At 38.7% G+C, this 11146-nt stretch overlaps 1 protein-coding gene across 1 annotated transcript in view; it reads left to right on the top strand.

Moving 5' to 3' along the window:
• Positions 1–11146, top strand: part of KIF16B (kinesin family member 16B) — a 264485-nt gene that overhangs the window by 229344 nt on the left and 23995 nt on the right. Inside the window, exon 26 of the mRNA XM_018564217.1 lies at positions 4261–4344. Coding sequence (XP_018419719.1) covers positions 4261–4344 — 84 coding nt within the window. The remainder of the gene's footprint in view (positions 1–4260; positions 4345–11146) is intronic.

Below are 11146 nucleotides of genomic sequence, written 5' to 3'. Positions count from 1 at the left end.
TGAAGAGTCACTCCTGCTTAGGACAGGGTGGTTACAGTTATATAAGAATTAACTCCATGGCACTGATGTATATGTAACCCTTAGACATATAAAGATAGTAGACACTTTGGAGCAACAGAACCACTTTTTATCAATTAAAAGCCGCTCTTGTTGTTCAGGCAAGTGACTTTGCCCAAGCTGAGATGATGTAATCAATCTGTTGCAGGTAGGAGGAAGCATTTATACATTCTCTTGTCCCCCCACTGGTCAGACTGTAACTTAGGAGATAGTCACAAGGTAAGAGGCTGTAGCAGTAGGCTGATCTATGTCAGAAGTTCATTTTTGAACTCAACCATAAACTGTGCAGGCACCAGGATTAACACGATTGTGTAATCTCTCGGTCCAGGAAGATGCTGATACCGGCTGATTCCTGAACAAAGATAATGCCATCCATCCTACCAAGTGGAGTACCAAACAATATACTGTACCTGATGTTGTAGGCTGCTAACTTTTTGAAAGGAAAAGCTCTGTATATTCGATATTAGCTCATTTGCAGCAGATTAGTCAATATTTGCAGTTTTTTTTAATAATCTTAAATTGACCCAATCCGATCAATTTTCGGACTCTGTGGATCAATTGACTCCTACAGATTTTGGGGACTATCTCTTCCGATACTGATATATCTGCTTTATTTTCTGAAATCTCCATCTCTCAGTATCTTGGATGTTGGTTCTTAAATACAAGTTATTTCACAGGTTTATTGGTGCAATTTGTGTAATCCTATATGTATTTTATTATAGACTTTTAGAATGTAATTAATTGATCTTAGGGTTTTACGAGTTGCATTCATTTTTAATTCTTTATATTGCTGTATTAAGTTGTAGCTTGAAACTAATAGATACAGTAACATTTAATGAGACAATTATAAGTTACCTTTTCCTGGGGTTTTAAGTAGCTCTAAAACATATCTCCTAACTCCTGTGTAATAGTTTAAAAAATCCTCAATTTCCCAGCGATAACTTATATAAAGGGATCCTTTGCTGAGAAACTTATGTAGGCGGTAGTAGCTGGCCTCTCTGAAAATGTCAGTTACCTGGCTATTATGTTATGTTCATCCTCTGACTTTTGTACTATCTAGGTCACTGGCAGATCAAAGTGACCCTAAACTTAGGAGGTAAAGCTTAAAAAATGCATTCAAGTGCCTTACCTAATAACAATGTATCTTGAAAAAAATGTAGATCCTCAATTCATCTCTGAATTCATGCTGACACTGTCCTTCCTTCTGGAGGGTGGCTACCTTTGTTCCCCATGGTCCCTGTGTGTGTTGTAAAGTATCCACTGCTCCAAGCTCACTCCCTTGATGGACTGCAACCTCAATACAAATTGGTAAACTAAACATGACATTGTAGTCCATCACAGGAGTGAGCTAGGAGCGGTGGCTACTTTACAACACACACAGGGACCATGGGGAACAAAAGTAGCCACCCTCCAGAAGGAAGGACAGTGTCGGCACCAATTCAGAGATGATTTGAGTATCTACAGCTGAGTGACACACAAGTAAGATAAGGTATTTGAATGCTTTTTTAAGATTTAACTCCTGAGTTTAGTGTCACTTTAAGTGTGACAGCTGTCATTTGGTGTATGCGTCTTTTAAGCCTGTGGGAATACAGTTTAAAGGCTGCGGCAGCACAGTGGCGTAGTGATTAGCGCTTCTGCCTTGCAGCACTGGTCCCCGATTCAAATCCTGGCCAGATCACTATCTGCATGAAGTTTGCATGTTCTCCCTTTGCTTGTGTGGGTTTCCTCCCACACTCCAAAGTCATGCTGGTAGGTAGGTTAGTAGACTCCTGTCTAAATCTGCCCTGTATGTATGCCTGTGAGATAGGGACCTTACACTGTAAGCTCCTTGAGGGCTGGGACTGATGTGACTGTGCAATGTAAATTGTTGGTGCAATATAAATACCTGAAATAAAGTAATAAAAGCAAACAAGTAAAAAAACTATGCTGGAAGCATCTATTTCCTGGCTTCTGTGCCAAATGAGGGCAAAGCAGTGATGAGCCTTAGCCGATTCAGTCACTCTTATGCAATAAGTGTTCAGTTTGTGATTTTAGAAATGTCTGCTTCTTCTGCCTTCTCTCATAGGAGCCTCTTTAAAATTCAGGTCAGGCCCAACTAAGCACATGGTGTAAAAAGGAATGTATGGAAAATGGGCAGATCTTAGCATCAGTTTATTGGTATTCTCTGCCCATTTTCTTTCTTCTCTTTCACTTCAGGTACTGTATTTTTTTTCTTTATTTCCACCTTCTGCCCTTTTTGCTTTACTTTCATTTTATGAGCCATTAACAAGGAGTTTTATAAGGGAATATATGATCTGTGCTAATTCTAATTATCAGCATCTAGCAATGATTTATCTCCCTGATACATGTTTAATTTTAGCCCTCATTAACTTTACACCAACACTCTTTATCAAATTTACTATACTGCTCTTTGTCTTGAAACTGTCAGCTAGACGAGATGCTGTGAAACTTGAGGTCGAATGCATCTTATATTTCCACATCCTCACTTTCTCATTTTATTTTATGAATCATTTATATAGAGAGAGCTGTTTTGTCCTCAGTGTATTACTGCTTAAATTCCTTTTATACATTGTCTTATCTTTAAATGCGTTATAAATGTTTTATGAGTCTTTGTTGAATATATGATTGGTTATAATACTCTATTATATTCATCTTGGCCAAACTGAGCTTTTTTTTTATGGAGGAACTGTGTGATATGTATGCTGGACAGTAGCCAAAACGTAGCTACTCGTTTGACCACTTCTTATGTCTGTTACTGCCCTAAGCCTTTGACATTTCTGATTTTTCCAATGGGTTGCTACATGTCATTAATTTTTGCATCATTTTATTTTAAGGCCTAGTCGACCTTTTCTAAAACAATTAAAAAACTGCATGCGCATTCATAAAACACAATCAGTGGATCACAGGTGCCATGCTCAGGGTCCTTTGGGCTCTACTTCTGAGCCCGTCCATATGGAGTTACGGACTTTTAATTATAGGATAGGAAGAAGTATCGACTGACTTCCAGTGCGGTGTAATCCCCTTGTAATCCACTGTCATCTAGGAGTCCTATTTTCACGCAGCTGGGTCTTGTAGTCTCTACATTCTCAGTGCTTGTGAATAGATTTGTAGATGAATAATGTGGTTGTGTGGGCAGTGCCAAATAAAAAAAATAAGAACCTGTGGGTAGAAGAACCCTACGATTCAGGTAATAGTGGGGGGGGTTGTGGGCAATGTGACCATGGTTCATGTTGCACCTTGAATATAGATGTCACCTGAAGCATGGTCTGAAAAGGAGAGTTATTCCTTAAAGTGACTGTGCTCCTTTTCAAAATTTTAAATTTAAAGTGCTGCCCCAGGAACAGACACTTCAAGATGCATGCTGTTACCTTTATTACCCCCAAAGGCTTCTTCTGTATCTACCTCTAAATTAGTTTAACTAGGTTACAGGCTGCTGACTTCTTCTAATAAATGTTTAAGCCCTGTTAACTGTCATTTCCCAGCCTAGTGAGACTATTTAAATGGCTTGTAAAGGTGCTTTCACTGGATAGCGGAATGCTAGTTGGTGGAGCTTAGTTATCAAGTCGGGAAAAAATTAGCCCCAGTACTAAAAATAAATTAAATTAAAGAAAGGCTAACTAATAAAAGTAAAGACGTCTTGTGTTTTCTGCTCTTAGGCAGGATGTTTACTTTTGAAAGCTTAAAGTTGGGTAGGATTTACTTTTGCCAAGCTTGAAGTGGCAATCCGTAAAGGCACCTGAGATGACCTTTATCAGCAACTGATTATATTTGTCTTCCAACTCCTGCTGTATAGATCTTAATATTGTGAGTATGCAGAAATATTAGAGGATCACGTACTTAGCTCATTCTTTAGATACTTTTGTATGTAGGTTTAACAAACTCTTTATATGTTTATTCACCCTTTATCCATCCTATAGCAAAGAAGATTCTGCTCAAAGGCAACAAAACACAAAGGCAGCAAAAAACATACATTAATGCTGTACAAAGGGCTACCATGTGTGCCATTGTAACCGATCATACTCTGCTATGTATCAGACATCTATTAATAAACTAACCATACACTCTATTGGCAGTCTTCAGAAGTTATTGTTTAATAATACATGTAGGAGCAAAGACGAGGAATGTAATTAATAAAAAAACTGTTTCTGTGACTGTATACATTAAAGAAACCAAAGTAATCTCTTTTCCGGTGCTCTTTTGTAGCTTATTGCCTTAGAATTTCCTCCGAAGAAGCTCTTTGGAAACAAGGATGAACGAGTTATTGCTGAGAGAAGATCTCAATTAGAGGTACAGCTCATAATTTTTTCAGAAAAATTGTTAAACAGCCATTGTTATAATATAGAATGTATGTCTTAAAACTTGAAGTGCAGTGTGTTTTGCCTATTATAGAATTTGTAAACAAAAACCTGCAGTGTGATTCCGTTTTAGAAAACTTGTTTGATCGGCTTTTTTCTTCTTCTCAATGTATTTTATAACTGCCTTTAACAGTTGGCCCATTTCGGATATTTTAGACTCACTGGGTCACTCTGCTTAAACATGAATTGCTATATTAACATCCATTAATGATATCTCCTGTGCTCTTCATGGTGTGTTAGAACTCACTTCTAACACAGATAGAACAGATCACCTCTAACACAGATAGAACAGATCTATCAGAATGACAATTAGACTACATGCCCAGTCTTACTGCCTCAGGGCTTGTGCACACAGGCATTCAGGTCAGAACTGCTTCTCTTCTAGTACAAATCAACAGGAATACAGAAGCAGCTAGATGAAACTTAGGATTTTAGAAGCACCTATGGAAGAACTCAGAAGGACTTTAGTAACATCACAGTCTAATCTCTGCCAGCTGAATGCACCTAAAGCCCTTAAAGGGGTTCTAAACCCTCTGTTTTTTTTGCCTATATCTACTGCTGTCAAGCAGTAGATATAGGCAAAAAAAAAACAAAGACCGCTTTAACAGCGGTTTAAACTTACCTTGTTTTCGCTGCGCGCTCCCGCCCGAGAAATCGAAATCGCTCGGGCGGCCGCAAAGCATCTTGGGGCACGCGCATGCGCAGTTTGGATTCTCGGCCGGGAGACGAGCAGAGACGCAAGGTAAGTCTATGGACGCGTGCACCCGCATGCAGACACCGCTGGATCGGAAGTGCCTGCAAGCAGAAAGGTGTCAGCGCTGGATCGGAGAGCCGCCGCATTGCTGGAGGGACAGATGAAAACATCAGGAAAGAAGAGGAAGATCGGATTACGATACATCATTTAAGGTAAGTGCTGACATTAACATTGGAGGGAGGGGGAAAAATATCCTTTAATGTCACTTTAAGGGTTAGAATCCCTGTATTGGCTAGAACTCAGGTCTCTGCTGACTGTGTAGTCTAGCAGCATATCCATAGGTGTAAGAGACAATTTTAAAAATTGGGCAGCACAGTGGCGTAATGGTTAGGACTTCTGCCTTGGTTTGAATTCTGGCCAGGTCACTATTTACAAGGACTTTGCATTTTCTCCCTGTGCTTGCGTGGGTTTCCTCCGGGTACTCCGGTTTTCTCGCACACTCCAAAGACATGCTGATGGGTTAATTGGCTCCTGTCTAAATTGGCCCTTGTATGTATGTAAGATAGGGACCTTGAGAGCAGGGACTAATGGGAATGTGCGCTGTTTAAAGCGCTGTGTAAATTGTCGTCACTATATGAATACCAATAATAAAATATGTATGGCCCTTGTGGGTCAGGAGTCATATATAGAGAAGATATCTATTAAAGTGTAAGAATTGAACTAAAAGGTCTGCTTTGCTGATATGAAACAATTTAACAAATACATCATTTTTAGGATATCTGATTGTACTTTGTAAAACAAACAAACACAAATTTGATATGTTGATGTTTTAAATTACCCCACAAGGCCCAAGTCTTAAATCTAGTGCAAGCTTTGTATAATATAACCTGCACTATTATTGTTTTAATATACTGGAGCTCATTGTCTGTTCACCATTCACAGCTGACCCTCCACTGCATATTCTCCCACATTTCGAGGTAGATGGCACATGAGATTCCGCCTTGATTATTCTGAACCTTCTGACTTCAGAACAACATTAGTGGGTGATGGAAGGGGAGTGATTAAGAGGGGTAGACCCCACCCTCAGGTTTTATGCACTGTGCAGAAGAATAGTTCCTTAACGCTTTGGACAGCAGAATAAAAGGGTCAAGTCCATTGAATATTATGACTCAGAGGTCCACACTGAGATATTTAGATAATTCATCGTGTGTTTATTATATTTCACTGCCCTAACCCACTTGGCGCATAGAAAATTTCATTTTTAATTGACACATCAAACTCTGCATGACTACTTTACACTCCGGATTTTTCTGCTAGACATTCTGAAGTGTTTTTCTTTCTCACTCGTCAAATCAATATATTTATTTGCAGGCAAAAAAGCAACATTTTAATCGTAAATAGGAAAGTAGGTTTTGTGGCCTGCTGGGCAGGGGTTCATCACCAAAGTCAAACTCTTTGAAAAGTTTTGTTATAATATAGTGCACTTCCTTCACACCTTCATTTGCTAAAAGAAAGCATTATCTAAAATTGCATTTGTAGCCTCACAAAGGCGCATTTCACTTTGATCTATTCTCTCTTCCCATTTGCTCCTAATACAGAGACAAAAATCAATTTAGATTCTACCACCCTCTCATTTAACTTCTTCGCTGTAAACTAGCCTGACACTGATTTGTTTTTAATTCAGCAACCTTAGGTGTTGACTTGTGCATGCCCAGTAATGAATCTTTGTTTATGTGCTATCACGGTATGATATATGTTTATACGTCTCCAATACTTCTGTTTTTACACTGACATAGTGACTACACTGCTGATTTTTATTGTCAAGCAGGCTGAATTACTGCAGAATATCCCCCACTGAAAAAAAGCAGACAATTGACAAGAACTGAATTGACATAAGTCACTACAGACATTGGGAATGTCACGCGCAACTATAAAATTAATATTAGATGGGAACAGAATTTACAAGACTGTTATCTCCATAGAAAATGTGTTACAGAGTTTTTATGTTCTTTACCATGACGCAGTGATCGGATTTATGCGCAACATAATTACAATGTCAGAGTCAAATAATAGCTCTGTTTTTTTTGTTTATTTTTTTGCTGAAAGTAGAAAAGAACACATCCATCGTTTAAAGTACTGTAGTTAGATAAACTGAAGAAACTTGTGATTGATGAATGCTGCATAAAGCGTGTGATATGTGTTATGAACACACCAGGCACAAGCGCTTGTGACGTGAATAGCATATTCATCCCCACCCATCAATCTGTCAACAGTTTCAGAAATGCTAAAATCTGTCCTAATATAAGGAACATTTTAGATTACATTCAAAGACATGATCGACATTTCCAAAGCCCCATATTTTTGTACTGGTGGTATTGAAAACTTAATGTTAGTATTTCCTTACAGACAAACAATGTAAAGCTGTGACTCTCAAAGCATGCACCTTCAAATGTCTGTGCATACCTTTTCAGGGTGTCGGAGGAGGTCTAGAATCTGGGGCGTTCTAATGCAATAGTTCTTAATCTTTTTTCTGTTTGCACACCTAGCAGGATGTTATGGAGTGAAGGACATATCATTGAACTGCTTATAAACATTGAGAAAAGTGTCATGGTCTAGCCAAAATTACATACGTTAAAACACTCAGGGGAAATCTCATTTGGCACACATCACATCTACCTGCAGGTTTACAAACACTAAAGTTTACTACATTTGATTTTGGTATGAGTAGCAAGCACTTGGGCTAAAAACCCAAGCAGTCAATGCTTAGGATGGAGAAAGAGTATGGCATAGTCCTTAAGTGGGAGAGTGAACCTACCTAAAAAAATTTTAAAAAAGTCAGCAATGCAGATTTGTAATAATCTGAATCTCAACACCTAAATTGTTGATTATTGTAATGGACTAGCCTCGCATATCAAAAACATTTGTGTAATTTTTGTCTTTTTGATAAAGCAGAAGTACCACGTAAGTTCTTTATCACAAAAATGCTTATCACAATTACCCGCAAGAAAACTAAAAGACTTGTTAAACAACAGTTATCATAGGTCCTGAGTTCATGCAGCAGACAGGTCAGCCTCTACTGGCATAAGAGGTAAGATATGCATGCATAGTTAGGAGGGATGCCTTGAAGGTATTACGGTATCAAGAAAAATGCGGCACGCATAGCGTGCCACTTGCAAAACGCACCTTTAGGCATAGCCAATAAAGTTGGCGTAGCTTCATAGTGTATGGCTTTTAGTGTGGAAGTACACACTACAAGCCAACACAAGATCATAGCAGTTCTGCACAATGTAATGAAGGTTATAAACAAACCATTAAAAATATAATAATACAAATGCCATTGTTAAACTTATCCTACCTTTTTTGTGTGATTAAAGCTTGGCATTCACATTTTAATTCACAGTGCAGGGGTCAGTAGTAAGCGATTCAGCAGAGTGCAGGGGTCAGTAGTAAGCGATTCAGCAGAGTGCAGTGATCAGTAGTAGGTAAGTAGAGTTCAGGAAGAAAGTAACAGAGTTCAGGGGTATGTTGTAAGTAATGCAGCAGAGTTCAGGGATCAGTAGTGAATAATGCATAGTTCAGACATCAGCAATAAATAATGCAGAGTTCAGATGTCGGTAGCATGTAATCCGGGGTTAAGAGGTTAGTAGTATATAGCACAGAGGTCAGTAGTATGTATTGCAGAGTTCAGTGGTCAATAGTATGCAATGTAGAGTTCAGAGGTCAGTAGATGGTAAAGCAAAGTTCAGGAGTCAGTGGTAAGTTATGCAGAGTTCTGGGGGCCAGTAGTAAGTAATGCTGGGTTCAGACGTCCGCAGTAAGTAAAGTACCTGCCTCCCGCCTTTTCTGATTGGCCAGAAAGCCGGCTCCATGCTGAATTGCTGGGAAGCCAGCATCAAGCTGACCAAACAGCATTGCCAGCTTCCCAGGCAATCAAGAAGCTGGGCAGCGGGTAATGACGCACCTCCCAGCTTCCTGATTGCCGGGGAAGCCGACTCCTTGCTAGGGGAAGTACCGGTATCTGTACTTGGTATCGGCGAGTACCAAAAGATAAATATCTATACCGAAAAAACGTTATCGGTGCATCCCTAGTAATTTTACAGTAAAGTCTGACTTGCCTTTGTAATCTCTGCATGTTATTAGGCGCATTAATGGAAGCATTCTTTTTAGGAAATGACTCTTACTAACCTGTTTGGCTACAGAGTGGCAATACAGGTACAATTTGGAGGGAAAGGTTGAGCAGAACATTCTCTGCCAACTTAGTAATGACCGTTACATAATCTGTATAAGCAATGTATAAATGAAAGATGGGGAGTGTTAGTGGCTGCACCGTGCTAACTCACAGGACATTGGTCACGCTTCCAAGCATGGGCTGCAAATTGGAAAAATTGCAAATGATTTCAAATACAGAACCTTGAAATACACAAGTAATAAATATGTTTCACAACATATTGTGCGTGTAAAAAATATATGTAAATATAACTTTATTGCGGTGGCTAGAGATCAGATTCCAGTTACAGCTGTTTTCTCACCAAACAGTTGGCACTGAGAACAAAAGTATTTTTTTTTCCTTTTAGAGAGCATTGTTTTTGGAATATGTGGCATTAAGATGAAACTAATACATTGGAGCTTTGTGCTTTATTGAATCATCAAACATACAAAGAGAATTTTTAAAAAAACTATCTGGATTTAATTTGTACCTCAGCAAATTAAATTAACAGGAAAAGCACGCGACCCAGCTCTTTGTAATTCCCATCTCTTAACATGTCCAACTCTATTTCTTTATCATCAAATTAAAGTCAAATTAATTAGTACAATGCAGTTATTTTTCTGCAGAATTCATAACATTCATCGGAAAATGACAAGGCATAAAACGCCTCTGTTCTCCCAGTGCTGTAAATGGCGTGACATTAATATATGTATTTTTTACCGAGCTAAAGAAATCATCTGTTGTTAAAAACCTGTCAATCCCCACTAGTCAAGAAAACTGCCTTCCAACCGCAATGTGACAAAAGATAAGACCGCTGAGGTTTTTTGCCCCTTCAAAAAAAAGTGTCACTTCCCAGGCAGCCACCAATACATTTCTCACAAATTGCTGCAAGAACATGAATGGGGAGATTAATTACATGTCTCCAGGCACACTCCACAAAATTAAAGTAAGGGATCCTGTAGGAAGATTTCATTTTTAACAGCAATATAATGTATAGTGTTTCCTTTATTTATTCGCCATGACAGCTTAATTATATGGAGATTTCTGGGTCACGTCTGATTTATTTCACTTTAAGCACTTAGACTTTGGTCATTATGGCAAAATGTATACTATTTGGACCATGCTGGTATGGAAGGTTTATTATACCATTGCTCACAAGAAAGGAAAAATGAATGAAGAGTTTATAGGAATGCTATATTTACACCAGGGAAGTAGGAATTTAAAGCTGAACAGGTACGTAACTATCAATCTTGTAGACCCAAAACTTCTTCTTGAATTATCAAATGTTAATGTGAATCTGTACTTTTCCCATAACAAAGCAACTGGTTCACTTTAAAGTCCCTGCATGGGGAAAGCACAGGTTTACCAATAATGCTTTATTAATCTGGCTGGGAAATGTTTTGTCCAAGGCATTCAGTTTTGACTTTATACTGTATATACTGCGGTACCATCTTATAACAAGCATAATCTGTAGATTATATCCTTTTTCTGGTTTTAGGCCATGTGATGCACTAAACCTTCTGGCTGTGCACATTCTCTTTAGAATGCCTTCTATCAGACTAGGGAGGCGGAGTGCACCCTCAGTGGTAGACATGTAACCCCACAAAAAAAAAATTCATTTCGAATCAATTCGGATTTTTTTTTCTTTTTTCAGATTTTGGATCTGAAATTCGATTTGTTCCATTATTCGGACTTCGGGTCCGTCCGAATGCTCATTTCAGCGTGAGGTCACATGACCGTGCCTGTAATGCAACCCCTAACAGCCAAAACAAACATCAGAGAACAGTCACATGTCCGATTTTAGTTTTGTTTCAAGCAAAAATATGTCTTGCT

This window comes from Nanorana parkeri, unplaced genomic scaffold, assembly GCF_000935625.1.
Source record: "Nanorana parkeri isolate BGI_ZX_2015 unplaced genomic scaffold, ASM93562v1 scaffold737, whole genome shotgun sequence".
Lineage (NCBI taxonomy): Eukaryota > Metazoa > Chordata > Amphibia > Anura > Dicroglossidae > Nanorana > Nanorana parkeri.
This window is presented reverse-complemented; position numbering and strand designations above follow the sequence as displayed.